General features: G+C 42.4%; 1 protein-coding gene across 4 annotated transcripts in view; it reads left to right on the plus strand.

Annotated features, from left to right (window-relative positions):
* SLC44A1 (solute carrier family 44 member 1) overlaps positions 1-16363 on the plus strand; it is a 98746-nt gene that overhangs the window by 62431 nt on the left and 19952 nt on the right. Inside the window, exon 16 of one of the 4 annotated variants that reach the window (XM_059873563.1) lies at positions 7250-7300. The exons of 1 other annotated variant lie outside the window; for it this stretch is intronic. In XM_059873563.1, coding sequence (XP_059729546.1) covers positions 7250-7285 — 36 coding nt within the window. In that variant the 3' untranslated portion in view covers positions 7286-7300. Of the gene's footprint in view, positions 1-4; positions 6719-7249; positions 7301-16363 lie in introns of those variants that run through there. 2 more of the 4 variants (XM_059873566.1, XM_059873564.1) reach the window with 2 other exon arrangements.

Genomic DNA, 16363 nt, shown 5'->3' on the forward strand with positions numbered 1-16363 from the left:
CTAGGCCTCTGGAGCAAGTTCATCTTGAAACTAGCCAGCCATATTGGAACCCATTGACATTCCAAAAAAGTATATATATACATATATACATACATACATATATATATATATATATATACACATACATACATATATATATATATATATATATATATATATATATCTAAAAAAATAAACAGCCAAAATCAGAGAAAAGGAACAGGGATTTAAAACTTTTTTTAACAATTATTTTTGTGAAACATGTACTCTTTTCATACGGGTGGCTTTTACAAGCAGCTTTATCATTGTTCCATTTCTTAAGTTATTTGTTGTGGTCATGGAAATGTTGATTCTTATCTGCTTGATATTTTAAAATCTGGAGGAAGTATCATTGTAAAGATAATCTGAAATAATGACTGGGTTTAGAGACAGATTTCCCATGACACTGCTAATCTGCTGAGAGTTTTACTTGTTTAATTTCTTTAAAATTTTCATTAAATTCAGGACAGTGACGTGTACAGAAAACTTTAAAATCAAGAAAAGTCTCAAGTTTATTTTTTCAAGAGGTCGTTTCAGCAAAAATTCATTCAGTTGAAATGTGTTTGTAAGCAGTTATTTTACTTTACAGCCCTGGCAGGGCACAGTTCTGTTTACCAGTATCAGATATCACAATAACCAACTCCTCAGGTATTTAGGTGTGTGGGAGCCCTTGCATCTCCTGTTAAACAGAACCTACAAAATGGGGACAGATAATTTTTATATGCAATTAACTTCCTGCTTACCCTACTTTTACCCCTCATACCCATTGCCCTCTGTCCTCCCCCTGAGTTCAGTAGCCTCCTTCACACTTCAGCAGTGTTCTTTGAAGGGTATGGATTCGCCATACAGGCAAGTGAAATAACAGATTGTTAGTGCTCAATCTTAGCCATACTCATGATTAATTCATGACTAGATACAAAGATGCTGAGGATGGAAAGAGAAATGAATTATACTGCTGTACATAAAAAAAGTATTGTATGCTTCATTTCATCTAATGAGAGAGCTCTGGGAGGTAGAAAGGATCATTCCTTGCCTGTTGCTTGATCCATATTTGTACATACTGTAGTGGGTGGCTAAAGCCAGAAAGGGCAGAGAAACATTCCTTTGGAAGTGTAGCTGCCAGGATAGTTATCTGAAATTATTAAATAATGACAAGAGAACATGCTTTTTAATTATTATTATATACATAAATATCTCTTCAGTCTGGAAGTTCACCAGAGATGAATGCTAATATTTAATTATTCAGCATAGTGAATTGGTAAATGCATAACTGTATTTGCTAAGAATTGATGATCTGTCTATGCTATATATTTGTTTTGTTAACTTTTTTTAAGAAAACTATTTTTGTTATTGTAAAATTAATATTTCAGAGCAGAATTTTTAAACTTATTGCACTAAATACAAGCTCTCTACAAATAATGATGCCTCAATGGTTCAATCACTCCATTCCAGAAAATCTTTTGAAAGAGTAAGAGCCTTTCTACAGAAGCTTTATGATGGAGTAGAGAGATAGGTCTAGGTAAAGACATGCACAACTCGTGTAATCAAGGTTTAGTAAGCAGCTAACTGTGCTTCCTTTCAGACTATCAGACTTCTAAATTGCTGCTGAAGGTTTAAATAATTATGTAGTGTCATTTAGCTAACTAGTGCTCTTATCTTTTTGGCAATAGTAAAACGTTTCACTTTTGCTTCCAGAAGTCATTTCATAACTTAAATTTGTTACTTTTTTTTTTCCTGTAAGCCAGTTAAAACAATTTACACTTTTCATATCACAGAACCCAGACTATTTGAATGGTACAAAAATAATTCATTCAGAAAGGATAGCTGTTGGGGAGGCACTTATCTAGTCCTGGAAGCACTTACTCATTTAAGTGAATCATATCTGTAACTACTAGCATCAAGAGGGCTCTCTAAGTATGGAAATTGTAATGTACACATCTGTGTAAGTGCTGACTGGACTAGAGCTTCAGCCTAGGGGTTCAGACTAGAGCACAGGTGAAGCCTCTCTGTGCAAGTTAGAGGTCAGACATGCCCAGAAGAAACACTGGAGCAGCCTTTTGTGGAGAGGAGACATTCCTGCAGTACCAGTGTCTAAGATAGCAGTGGTACTCAACACCAGTATTTGTGTAGATCAGAGGGGTTTAGCAACACAAATTTAAAAACTAGCTTAGATGAATCCTAGAAACTGGTTTTCAAGACTAAAAGACTTACCAAATACCCAGTTGCTTCCAGAGAATCTAGTTTTCATCTTGTTTGAAAGTTATTGGAAGTGCTTAATCAAAGAAGCCTTGTATTCTGCTCATTTTGATAAAAAATTTCTGCCATGACTGGTTCCACAAGTTTGTGTTCTCCACTCACTGGATGTCCTGAGTGGGAACTGTACTCTGTAATTGCAACTAGGACTGCAATTGGTAACAAATTTTGTATTTTTGTATGACTTGACTGTGCACCATTTTTATAGCAGTTTATCCTGTCTTAAAAATAAATTTGTTTATTTACATGGTGTTTAAAAGATATAGGCAACACTTTTCTATGGGTAGTTGTAATGTTTAAGTGGGAAAGCTATATCATTACAAAGTTCTTAATAAAAACGTGTGCACCATGCTTGAGTGTATATCCAGCATGCAGAGTTTTCTAGTCTTGCCAAAAAGGCATTCCATCCACACACAGGCTTTCCAGTGGCCCCTTAAGGCTTTTGAATGTCCCTTGAAGTTCATTTGCAACCAAACTACAAGCTGCCCTCTTCCAGCTTCATCTTATGCACAGAGATAAGCAGAAGACAGAATTCTGAAAAGACAACTTTTCAGGACAAATTTAGACTGCTTTCCTTTCCTAGTGGGGATAGTGGAGTGGGAAGACATTTTGGCATGTAAATCTCATCCATAAATTTTGGCAGTAGGGGTTCTGTGGCCTGCCAGCTGTGAGGGATTAAATACTTCTTTTGACTGTTGGTTATTAAAGCCAGTGTATGATCTGCTTTGTGGGAAGCAGTCTAGACTAAGTAGAGAGTGATGCTGCACTGAGAATAACAATGCAGAAGGAGCAGATGAGACAGCTAAAACAGAGAAATCATCTCCTCAGAAAGTCCATTGAATTGAGTACTGCTAAAATACTGGAGATTTAGGCTGGACAATTTGGATTTAGAAACAATCACTGGAATTACTGCTTCCCAGCATTTGGTTTCTGCATCATAGCCTCTGACCAGCTGAGTTTCAAACAGAAAAAGCATACTAATCCTTAAATTGTTAAATTTTTTCCCACATTACTTTTTCTGTTTGGAAGTTGAAGAGCAGCATGTCATCTTAACTTCTTCTTCTTGGCCCTAGAGAATGTTTTGTGCTGTTGTTCTTTTGGGTCTTATTTCCATATTGCTCTCTGAGTAAAAGTGTGGCAAGTGGTGGAGTGTCAGCCTCCCCTTTGTCCCTTGATCTTTCCACATTCCCTTTTACCTTCCCGAGGCCATGATTCAGGATATTACCTGTACTGAATGAGAGGGAGAGTATGTGCTAAGCTGAAGTTCTGAGGTAGAATTTTTTTCCTTCTTTTGTCTGGTGTTGCTCCATCACTGTGGTTAGAAGTGCAACCAGTCATTTCTAGAGTCTCACTGCTGCTCCACAGCTAGACTTAACACATAGGTTGGCCAGCTTAGATTTGCATCTTCAGCTTTCCATGAGCTCCCAGTGCCAGAACCAGGATGGGCTTCTAAATGTGGCCTTACGTTGGCATAGTAAATTAAGGACTTTTTGCATTTGGAAAGTGTTTTCTATAAGGGAGACCTAACAGTGGAAAATGCAGTTAAATGTTGTGATGGTTTGACCATGGCTGTCATACACTGCTATGTTGCTTGCTCTGGATGGGAAAGAGCAGTGAAAGGACAAAAGTATTGATATAAGTGCAGTTCACTAAGCAAATAAGGGGGTAAAAAAAAAAAGCAAAGGCAATCATTTACCAGCTGACCAATGCCCAATGCAGCTGCTTGGGAACCACACCCACCCTAGTATGATTGCTGAGTCTTGCATTATATGATGTGGAATATTTCTTCAGTCTGTTCAGGTTAGCTGTCCTGGCTGTGTGCCCTCTTATCCTTTTGCCCAACCCCAAACGACTGCGGGGTTCCTAGAGTGCAAAGTAGATGAGGCCTTGACCCTGTGCAAGCACTGCTCAGTAACAGGTAAAACTTTGTGTTGGCAACACTGTTGCAGATCTAGAACACAGCATCTTGCCGGTTGCTGAAAAGAAAATTAACTCCGTCCAGCCTAACCCAGTACACAGGCCCACCTACCCAATAATTAATCCGAGACTTGCTCCCTGCACTTCTGTACAGCATCTTCTCAGGGTGGTTACTTCTTTCTGAAAGGGCTTTTTTTGCAGCAGGCAATTAGCCTGCTCCACAGTGCTCCCTTTCATGGAGGGAGCAGGGGATGTTAGCTCTTATTCTTTCAGCACATAATGGGGATATAAAGCAAAAATGAGCCCTTACTGTATCAGTGTTCTGGCAATTGAGCAGCCAGTGTTGGAAACAATATACTTAATGTGCCCTCAGAGCATGCACTTTAGTGGTTTGCTCTGAGTGGTTATGATGTATTCTGTGAATGTATGTTATAGAGTCAGAATAAAATGCATGTAGCAGACATATACTCATCACTGAACATTTAGTTCAAAGTGCATATTACATGCTATATTGAATATGGCACAGTCGTTTTAAGAAACAGTCTTAAGATTTATAAGTAGATACCTTACAGCATTCCTGTTTTTTAAATCATGGCTTGGCCTGTGCAGATACTGTTTACTAAATCTAAATATCACTAGCCCATTGTTTCTTGAACAGCTTGTGTCACATTATCAACACAGAAATTCTATTTCAACTTTGTGAAAAAAACCAAAAAGACAACAAAACAACCTTCTTGTTTCCCAACACAAAACCCAACAGGCTTATTTGAAGCATTTCTTGCCCTCAGCGTCTTTGTTGGGATGATGAAAGTTTACTCTAAATATTTCATTTTCAAATGCTTTTCCAACTATTTAATCTCTGCTGTTATTTCCACCATGTAACAAGATTATGGAGACTAGTTAATCTGTATTTCTTGTGTTCTGTACCAACTACTGTTTTCAAGGTATTTTTTTCTTTTACATTTAAAGAGTTGAGACAAAAGATGAAACTCATCTCCTGTGATATGGGTTATGTATAAAAGGCAAAATTTCTGGTCTGGGATGGAGCTGTGATGAGTCTTGCAATCTGATACAATCAAGCCAAAGCTCCTCAGAGACCAGGATTGTGAAAATATTTCTAAGGAGAACTGGTAGCATGAATTGATCTGAAAATACCCATTTGGGGGCTAAATTATCTGGCATTCATTTGACAGACATCTGTTAAAACTGAACTATCAGAAAACCAGCAAATATCCATCAGATTCTACTCCCCTGTCTCACTGAGGTCAAGTCATCATATTTGAATATGATGAGCAAACTTTGGTTTTATAAGCATTTGGTACTTCTCTACAGAAACTCCCCTTAGAACCAAAGTTCCAAGAATTCAGAGTAAAAGTACCAGCTAACTTTAGCAGAAAAAGCATAATTTCAGTAATGTTAAAGACAGCTATGACCTCTCTAAGTATGTGATTTATAAGTAGATAGCTAACAGCATTCCTGTGTTATGCTGGCAGCATAGGTGGATACCATTCCTCAAGTGTACTACCAGTCCTCTCTGGGTTAGTGGGAATAGGGGCAGTTTATTTCAAAAAGCTATGGTGAAATTAGGAAGCTGACTAGTTATGAAACCCAGCAGAAGTTGTGCACTGACTGGAGTTCCCACCATAAACATGTTTTTTGACTCTCAAATACCATGTGTCCTCCATGTTAGTATTAGTTGGGTTCCTCCCTGCTGCTCAGACTGAAACAGGAGAATATCTGTCTTTTGAAAAACAGTGCCACAGACAATCTCATAATGTCTCCCAGGGGAGTGAGGGAAGACAAAACAGAAAGGTGGTTTATTTCTGATGTAGAACAGAAAGCAGCTGCCAGAAGTTAGGTGGAGCCATGGAGAGCAGATAAAAAATATTGCACAGGATCTTCACAGTAGTTAAGAAAATTCACATTCCAATTCAGACATCTCACAGCCACATCTCCTGTGTCCCACTTTAATTTTACTCTGGAACTCTTCAGAGCAAAATGAAGGTGGAATACTATACCTATAGAAAATAATTATTTCTATATAATGAATTGCATTGCTGATTACAAAAACTACTGTAAGGAAAAAGAAAAATCTTCTGAACAGATTTTAAAGGCTTGAGAGTACTTGCATTGTCATAGTCCATCAAAGCTTCATCTGGAAATGAATTTTTCATCCTCCTTTACTCATACTTCTAACAGGGCAATCAAACCCCTGGACTGGCTTAGTGATTTACATTGAATCAAGACCAACTAACAAGTGCTCCTTTTTCCAGTGGAATGCCACCTCCTTTGAGAATGGGAAAAGTAAATGTGACACTGTTCATTGTTGTCTTGAGAACTCAAAATATTTTATACTGCAAGCTGTGAATGCAGGAAGAGAAAAGAAATTAACAGTGCTGATCTAATCTTAGATTTTCTGTGTAAACTGACATTGTGCCAGGATACTGATGCAAAACTGTATTTTAGTCTAAGAAATGTATAGATTTTTTAATGTATCAAAATAAAGTTTTCCTTTTAAGTAAGAAAGAAATTTCTGTATCTTCCATGTGGTGTGTGTAAGCCCTGCTCTTACTCAATACAATACAATCTCATGTTCCTGAGAAGCAAGTCAAATTTTTGCTGAAGTTTTACTTTGTTCTGTGCTTGCTCTTCAGCTGAGTAGCTGCAGTAACACCAGACATACTGTCCTGGTGCCAAGAAAAGCATTCTGATGGTAATGTTGTCTGAGATGAGCCTGTTAATGGGCTTTGGTAGAGCAAAGGTAGGATATTTTTGCTGTCTTTCTTCTCACTGATCCTCTCACATCTGCACCTCAGCTTCTCTCCAGAGTCTTGGAAACTGCCCCTACACCCATCACAACATTCCTCAGCCTCTCTGATAGGCTACAGGGTGTGCTGAAGGTCAGTCACATACAGAAGCAATTGGAAAGTTCTTCACTGGGATAGGGGAGACTGTGGTCACACATGCAGAAGAGTCCTTGCTCATACCCAGGAAGCAGGACTCTCGGGGCTCATAAGGCTATCTGGAGCATACTGGCTCATAAGATGCTTTGCCTTACCAGGACAGCTGTGGGGCAGTGAACAGTAGGGAGGCATGAAGGAGATCTTGCTATGCATTATGAGCCATGCAAGCTGCATATCCCAGCACAGCACCTCTTGTGGCACCATTACCTTGTTCTTCAAGGACCTGTACACATCCCACTCTGCACAGCTGTTCCAACAGCTTGAATATCTAAAGATCAATGGTGAGTAGATTCAATAACAGAGGCTCATACAGTCACAAAGATTTTTTCCCCTCTCCTCTCTGTCCCATAGTGACACATATTTCTGCTTCTTGCTGACTTTTTTTTTTTTACACTAATGCATTAGTAAGCCAAGCTGAACCATGTCTTCTGCTTCTATTGTTCTTTACTGCAAACCGTTTCAGCACTGTATTTGCCTGAGATGGTTTATTTTATCTGGAAACTACTGGTGCTTCTGAAACAGAGACTGATGCTGTTGTGGCTAATCAGTCATCATCATCAGTCCCTCAGAAGGAAAAGGACCAGACAGCCCATCAGGCAGGACCTCTGCACACAGGGAGGGTCCATGCTGTGGACCCAGAGTGTTCTGCTGCATGACGGTGTTCTGCAGTTCCACTGAAGGTATGTGCCCTTGGCTCAGAGTGTCTATTTCACGGTTTATTAACAGTGAAGCTGCATGGCTTGATGGGTTTAGCTGCACGGAGCAAAAGAGGCCCCAGAGATGTCCTTCATCAGTAGAGGTGTTAGGGGCAGGAGGCATGAAACATACAGGTTGTATAAACCCTGTCTGGTTTCCACTGTATTTTGCCTGTGTCAGAGCTGCAGAACAGGAGCTCTTTAGCTTTATTTACCCTCTCTAGGAGTGAGGGATTGAAGCACTGTATACAGAGATCAATGCTCTGAAACAAGAGTTTTGTGACTTCCAGGAGAAAAAAACCAAACAAGCACCTAAAGGTGGGCTGCCCACCTAAAGGTGGACTAGTGAGAGAAGCATATGCAGGGAGAACAGAATGGGACATGGGACTTGGAAGGAAAATTTCACATTACTGTGGTGGATTGTGGAAGAAAACTCTGCTCTCCTGCTGTTAGTAGTGACCTGGAGACGGAGGACTGGCGCTGCAGAAGCAGGATTTTTCCTTTAACCACACAGCAGTTCACAGTGGCAAGACATTTTTCCTGTGGTGGGCATTTTTCTCTGACCACTTACCCTTGGGACTCAGCCCCTGGCATTGGCAATTGTAGAACAGCACAGGCAGATCCCTTCTCAGATCCCTGCTCCCTGAAAAGCCCTGCTGTCCCACTGGAGATGAAGGACTAGTCTCCTTGCTAGCAACACAGGACATGTCCTTGGCTGCTGAAGGAGCTTTCCTGCCATGTGTAGACGATGGGACCCTCTGTGTGCAGCATTTAGTGTGCAGCAAACGGGCTCCTTCTCCAAGCCAGGGAGCTCAGATCCTGTGCTGCTGGAGTCTGGCGTGGCTCCTTCCCTCCCCTGTGGCCACTGACCCAGTTTTAGTCACTGGTATTTAGATGTTTAATGAAGATTAGCTAGTGCCCAGGGAGCGATTATTTAGAATTTCTAATTACTAGTAAATGATAAATGTGTGAAATAGATGGAGCTTACACTCCCACACACAAAAAATCCCAAAAAGGCTGGTTTTCTGACAACTACTGCCATCATCTTCATCTAGTGCTTATTCTTGTTTACCTTAAATATGCTAAAAATAAAGTGGAAGAAAATCCAGCACCAGAGCAGATTTTCTGACACCCTGACCAGAGCAGTCAAAGCTACAAATAAAGCCAATGAGAGAGGCTATTGAATTGCTGTATCTCACTACTTCAGCTGACAATAATCAAGTGGGAGACCAATGGGTGAGCAGGTATTTCACACTGCAGTCTTCTGAAGAAGAAATTACAGACCTGAACCCTGTGCCCTAGGAAAAAAAAAAGTCTGCCTCTGTCACAGAAATAGTGATGTCTCCTGTTTTTAATTGCTTTTCTGATAGCTCTTACTTGTATTATAGTTTTAAATATTAAGTCCTGAATACAAATCTTGGACAAAAAATATTTGTTAGGCATTGGCAATGCCAGATGGGGCACGGTGGTCTGACCACTTCTTCTGATTTTAGGACCTTCCCTCATGTCCCCCCATCTTTGCTTAGGTAGGAGAGGTTTGGCTCAAAGATTTGGACATCTGCCTGGGGCCAATGCACTGCTTTTCCACCAAAGACCTCCTCCTCCTCTGTCGCCTGGAACATTTCACTTTCTGTCTCTGTGCCTCTCTTTCCTCAAAGATGGGGATGCAATGAAGGCTGAGTACATTAAAGATCAGTCAGTACTCAGATACTGCAGGAGGATAGATGAATGAAATGGGGGCAGGTAAGGCTGTGTGTGAAACTGGTATCTAAAAATGCCTCTGCAGCTGCAAGAGGCAATGAATTGGGTGGAATTTGCATCCTACGCAAGAGAAATGGTACAGACATGAGCACCTCAGACTCATTGCTCTTCTGATTGTTAAAATATCTGAAACCTTAATCCTTCACTAGAAAATCTCCTCCAGTCTTTTAGTGGGTATGGGTACTTCACTGTGCCTGCTTTTTGCCAGAAGCAAAACCCACTTGTTGGAAGGCATGCTGGCTGTCTTTTAAATCTCTTAAAATTGCACTGTCCCTAGTAACAACAAACAAACCTAACTTTAGTACCTAATGTTGAACATTGCTGAATGAAGTAAAGGGATTTCAAAGCATGGGTTTGCTGCCTGTTCTGAAAGGTTGGGTAGGAGGTCTGCAGAGGAGTTCTTCCTTCTTATGGGCACAGAAGCCCTACTGCCTCCAGGCAAGGAGCATCACGGCTTGCTTTTGAAAGCTGTGGTGTTGTATCTGTGCATTATGGGAAAACACAAGGACAAGAAAACCTCAGAATGGTCTGCATTTCATTGCAGCAGGAGACCAGCCTGCCAGAAGAGCATGTGAGGTTCATGCTGTTTATGACGAAGATGAAGCTTGACAGCTTTATAAAAATGTAATTTGCTCCCCCAAAAAAGCCAGCATAAGCACTTGCAGGTCTGAATTTCCCAGAAGATGAACAGCTTGAAAAGCTATTAAGCTTCTTAAAGAAATAATAAGGAATCAAAGCTTGAATGAAGAGTGTAGGAGAACTATACACAAGCCTGAATTCCTGTTCACTTCATTGTGTTCATGGGCCAAGGCCCCCCACCTTTCCATAATCACCATCTGAACTTTAAGAATAGCACATAACAAGCCAAGTAAAAAGCACACATTAAGGTTTTGAGCCATGGGGGAAAACAAACTTGTTTGAAATAAGCTAAATATATATTGTATGTGTGGCCACAAGCTGGGGCTGGGCTCCAGAAGGGCTGCAGCCATGACACAGCAAAGGAAGTGGGAGGAAGGAGGGAATGGACTGATGATCCACCAAGCCAGAGGCATGACATCAACTGGGGTAAGTCTCAGCAATGGCAAAACCTTGCTTGTTGTCCAGGCTGCTGTGGAGCAGCCTTGTGTTTGCACCTTGTAGCTCTATCCACCCTCACTGTGGCCCTGAAGATATCTTCCACCTAACCTTTCTGGGGGGATCAGGCTAGAAAAGGAGTAAGTAGGGAAAAGACAATGGAAAAAGCAAATATGGAAGGAGCAATTAGTAGCAAATGAGGTGCCAGAACTCAGAGACCATTCTCAGAAGTGGGCTGCTGGAAAGCTCAGAGGGGATCCAAGAGTGTTATCTGTGCCATGCTTACCAATTACAACTGCTGTAATGAACTGCTACTGGAAATTAAAAAAAAAAAAAATTAAAAAATTGTTGCCTTGGCTAGAATTAAGCAATTACATGTGGGTGTTTTGAAAAGTCATATGAAGACAAATGAGCCCTTGCTGTCTGAGCGTCACTGGATTTGCAGCAGAAGAAGCTTTTGGAGAGACCATACCTTGAGTGTCTTACTTTTTTGCAAGGGGGGAAAACTGTCCTTGCTGCCTGTTCTGGTATTAAAAACGTTAAGAACGTCTGGTAAGAAATTATGCAGTACGGCAGGCCAGGACACAGAGCACCTTGGTGTGATAGTAGTAACACATCAGGCATGGGTTACTGAGTATGTCACATATGTTCAGATATGCCTATGATGTGCTTGTGCAGGTGAAAGCTATTAAAAATGATTAGCACTTCACACTGAAGTAGTCTGCTCTTTGGAAAAGAAAGAGCAGCTGCTCCTGAATCAAAGGGTTAAATTTTTTTTGTATCACAAAGCCTAGACAAATACAAAATCTTTGTTTTCACTCTTCCAGATGAATCCTGCCAACTCGTTCAGCCTAAGGGCTCAGCTCAGTACAAGGCATAGGCAGCATTATAAACCTAAACAGCAATAGCTTCATCTGCTATGCTGTTCCTTCCTTTGCAGTCACAATAATGAAATCCAGGGGGAATTAAAAGTATCCTGGCTGCAGAGCCCATCAGCTAACTATTGTAATGTGGTTGTGAAATACAGAGCAAGCACAATTAGCTAATAAGATTGGTGCTCCATCATAACCTCATTTTAAACAGGCTGCTGATAGAGTAATTTTGACACCAAAATAGCATCACAGGAAATATATATTCACTGCAACTCATTGTGCCTTTTATTAAGCAACAGTACAACATGACAAAGAAGCCAGATTTTCACTGGAGGCTGTCAGCAGGAGCAATTTCTCTGCTCAGACCAGTGCTGATGAGAAAATTTTCCATGTCCCCTTCCCCCAAGCAGAGCCAGAAGGGCATGCCAGCTGTGAAGGTTTTAGGCTGCCCACAGCTTCCCTCACAGACCTCAGCTGGAAGAAAACCACGGCTGTTCAGCAGCACACTGGCTCTGCCATATCCTCCATGTATAACTCAGCTCAGCTCCACTCAGTGTGTGTTGAGCCGTATTTATTCCTGTGAAGCACTGGGCCTGTTCTTAACCCTATGCATGAAGATCAGGAGACCAAGTGGACCATGCTAGACAGAGTGAGCTCCTAGAAAATCAAGGTAGCTGGGACTGCTGGATCTCACCAGCAGCTCAGAGCTCATCAGAGAATGTAATTTAATGCCCTTTAATGCTCTGACAAAGTACAACTGCTTCCCACAGCATGTTTGGATGGATGCACAGCACTCTCTGGGTTTGGAAGCTTCCCAGCAATGGTGCTCTCTCTCACGGTCCCAACTGGAGACTGAGTGCAGTTCTCTGAAAGGAAAAGGCAGCATCTTTTCTCCTCTAGTTTTTCTTATAAGAACAAACTGTTCTCTTTTCTATCTAGTCTAGGTTTTTAACAAACCAGCAAGGGCAGTTCATCTCCTTCGAGCCTATGGCATGAAATCTTTCACCATGAAAATAATCCCACTGCAGTGAAGTCTCCAGTCTTCAAAGGCACCTCTTGGGCCATCTCAAGCTCTGGAAAGCCTTGTTCTGAGATGAGATGTGGTGCTGCAGCTGGGTGGTGTGATTTCCAGTGACCCTTCCTGAGACCTGTTCTCTCAGTGGCCCCTCTGCCTTCTGAGCCTGTCCTGAGGGTGGGCTCACAGAGAGCCAGCATTGCTGTGAGCTTTGCCGGCCTCCTGCCTTAAAGGACTATTGCCAGCTTGATAACCTTCTGACAGATGTCAACCCTTTGTGCCCCTCCTCCCTCCTCTTCCAAGGCAGGGCTGACTTTGTGTCAGCATTTGTCCCCCCCACAGCCCATGGTGCACATGCCTCGCATGATTTCTGTACTGGACACAGCCAGCCTATGAGTGCTGCCAGAAGCATGAACGGATGAGAAGCTCACCTCCTGACTGGCCCAGCCCAGAGTCAGGAGATGGTGCACAAAGCACTGGCATTGACAGTACCTGACCTCCCCCGGCTCTTGTCCTTGCCTCTTCCTGCTGGCTTATCAGACTGCAACCCAAGGTGATGAACCAGAGGTTATTGCTCTCCAGGAGGTAGCAGAAAATGGGTGTTTGGGGCAAAGGTCATCTGCTGCCTCTGAGTTTCAGTTATGGTAAGTGTAGGACAGGATTAGAACACCCTTTTATACTCCCCAGCTTCTTCTGCTTAAGGAGAGTTATGGCTCATCAAGCCCAAAAAGTGCTGTGGTTTGGTTTTTTTTTCCTCTGTGATCTTCTTTTGCTGTGCAGCCAGAATCCACTGCAAGATCTGAGAAGTTAAAGGGTCCTTAAAATGGTCACACAAATACATGCAACATTGCCTTCACAGAAGTGCAGAAATGTGGCTTTCAACTCTTTTATAAATCTCTTTTCTCCCTTTAGGATTAAATCCCTGAACCACCTTTTTACCTCACTTCAATCACTGCAGTCCTATTTTTCTATTCTTTGAAAAGACAGTTGATCTTCATGCCACACAAAAACTCACCCTGTGCTTCTGCTGTCCACATGTTCAGCCACTTCCCTTCTACCTGTTTACCTTAAACCCCTTCTCTTCACTCACCCAAACATTGCCCAGCTGTGCCTCCATTCAGTTCTCTGCGTTCCCCCGCGATTTTCCAAAACCAAGCCCCCGCCCCCAGCCTCAAGTTCCATGCATAATCCACACCTCTCCCCAACCAAACCTTGCCTCCATGATACTTCTCTCCTCTTCCAGCTCTCCTGGAACCTGAGGTGTTCCACAGTCAAGGTTGTGCTCTGACTCTTGGTTCGGCCATCTGGGACAAAATTACCCATCTTTCCCCCTCTCTCTCTTTTTTTTTAAAGCTAGACACCAAATTTGAGTGTCTCACAGTTTAAACATCATCAAGGATGGAAAATAGAAGCTGTGTGCATTCTGCAGTTCTGGCTTGCCCAGTAACTTCAGTGAAGGTAGGCAAGTGGACAACAGCTTCCAGTCTCTGTCCTGCCTTTTAGAGGATCAATCAATGGCCATGAAGTTCTGCTGCTATTTTAAACTATGATCCCCTTGCTTTGTCCCTAATGCTAGCAACAAGACACAGATGTGTTGCTACCTGCTTGCATCTGCATCCTACAGTTCCTCTGTGTAGGTGTAGCGCTTGGGAAACCTGGGGTTTGAATCAAATACAAAATGTTATGGTGTAATTTCTACTGCACTTGGCTCTGCCCCCCCCCACACACACACTTATTTGCACTACAAGCAGAGTGGAGAGGAGATATGCACAATCAAGTATTTTTGAACATGTCACTCCAAAACGAGTTGAACAGGGACCCAAAGGACGTATGCATGGTGCATTTTAGTTGAGTCTTCAAGAAGCATTTAAATGGAATTGCTAATTGCAGGGTCCCTCAACTGGTACAAACAACAAACCCATAAATGCAATTTGTCTACAGCACACTCAGAGGTAGAATAGATAGATTCAGATCTAAAACCTTACTTTGAGAAGACATGAGGAGTTAGGCACTCCACACTGACTCCAGTAACATGAGGAGACTGACATTGGTTTCTGCAGGATTTCACTGCACTGTTCAAGTGAGAACCAAGAGTGTCCTAAAGTCACTACTGCTTTAAGTACGTGACATTTTAAAATTAAAATTTCCTTCAGTTAGTGCTTCAGTTAGCAGAGCATAGTGCCACGTGTTGTTACGTGCTTGCCCTCCAAGAGGCAGGTGGCATACCCCCACAACCCTGGGCACACAGACCAACATACATGCAGGCTTTTCTAATGGCAGGTGTGCCCCTGCAGCCATCTCACGGTGCCCTCTTCTGCACGGACCCTCAGCATCCCCAGGTGGGTGAGGGCTGTGGAGCTCAGGGCCAGAGAGGTGCCTGCAGGGGCAGGTACTGAGGAACACTGGGGAGTGGTGGGGACAGGAAGTGCAGCAATGAGTGCTACTGGTACCCAGGTCTGAGGTATTTGTGGGGATATGGCAGAAGCCCTGAGACAACACAGGTCACAGCAAAACTAGCAAAAATGCTTGCAAATTTGCCACCTTCACCATTCTGCCTTCTCTCAGCTCTTTGAACATTTTACAAAGTACTTCTAATGTCCCCAGTGACTTTAGTAAAATTCTACTTGCCTGAGCAGAACTGCAACTACTTCAAAAGAAGACATGCCCACAGGAGGGTTCAGTAAAAAATGCTATTAATTATAAATGCTTCTCATTGATCAGAAAGCCACCCATTTGACCAGCTGGCCAGCAAACTGCAGACTTTTCAAGCCAGGCATGTCAAAATCACAGTAGCTGTAGTCACCTATTCCTGTGAAGGAAGGTGTACACAGTACACAGATGCTTTCTTGAGCACTGTGACAGTCTGACTTGCATGGAAGGTCTCTGGCAACAGCTACACTTTCTAGAGGAACACACTGTGGAGCATCTTCTCTGATCAGGGTGGCCACCATGGCTATGGGAAGTCTCTAGCTAGGTGCAGCGTGGTTCATTCTCCCCCAGAAAGCAGGAAAATGCCATGGAGAAGTGGATCAGGAATGGCTGCATCTCCTTCTTCCCTAGAATGTGCTGATTGTGTTCCACTGTAGTTGTAGCTGGCTGTCCTAGAGAGGAGAGTGTGGGACTGCTCCTCAGGCTTTCATACCACCCACATCTCCCAAAAGGAGAGCCAGGACTGCTGTTGAAAGGAGTAAGATGAATGTGTCTTTACAGACTGTGTGACTCTACTTGTAGACAGGGCCTGGGACTTTTAGATAAGAAAGAAACAGGAGAAACTATCAGTTTCAGAAAATTGACTAATTGACATGGACTGCTGCTCAGCCAATGTCATGCTAAATTCCTGAACTCAGAGAAGAAGACTTAATAGAATATGATTATCATTTAATGTACAAAAAGGGGTTGCATATTAAGGGAGACATCTAGTAAGCGAATCTGGAAGTCTGTACTTTGCATATACCTCAGCCAATGGGAAAAGGAAGAGGGTGATCCAGCCTGGAAATTAGGAAAACAAGGAGGCTGCATCCTCCAACAATTTGAGAGACCCCATGGGGAAAGGACCCATGGCCTCTCTCTTTGTTCATGAATAAAGTTACAGGACTCCTCTGTTTCCTTTCTGGACATAAACCTCTGGTGACTTGCTTTTTTCCATACACTGTCCCTGCCACAGCCTCCAGCTTGGCTGTGCCCAAGCTAGGGTTTCTGCATGCACAAGAGTGTCCTTCTCTGCCAAGTTTTCAGATGCCAGCACCCCTGTCCACTGTTAACTAGAGGGTAAACGGCAGGTCCTGGACTATGTTT

The sequence above is a fragment of the Haemorhous mexicanus genome, chromosome Z, assembly GCF_027477595.1.
Source record: "Haemorhous mexicanus isolate bHaeMex1 chromosome Z, bHaeMex1.pri, whole genome shotgun sequence".
Lineage (NCBI taxonomy): Eukaryota > Metazoa > Chordata > Aves > Passeriformes > Fringillidae > Haemorhous > Haemorhous mexicanus.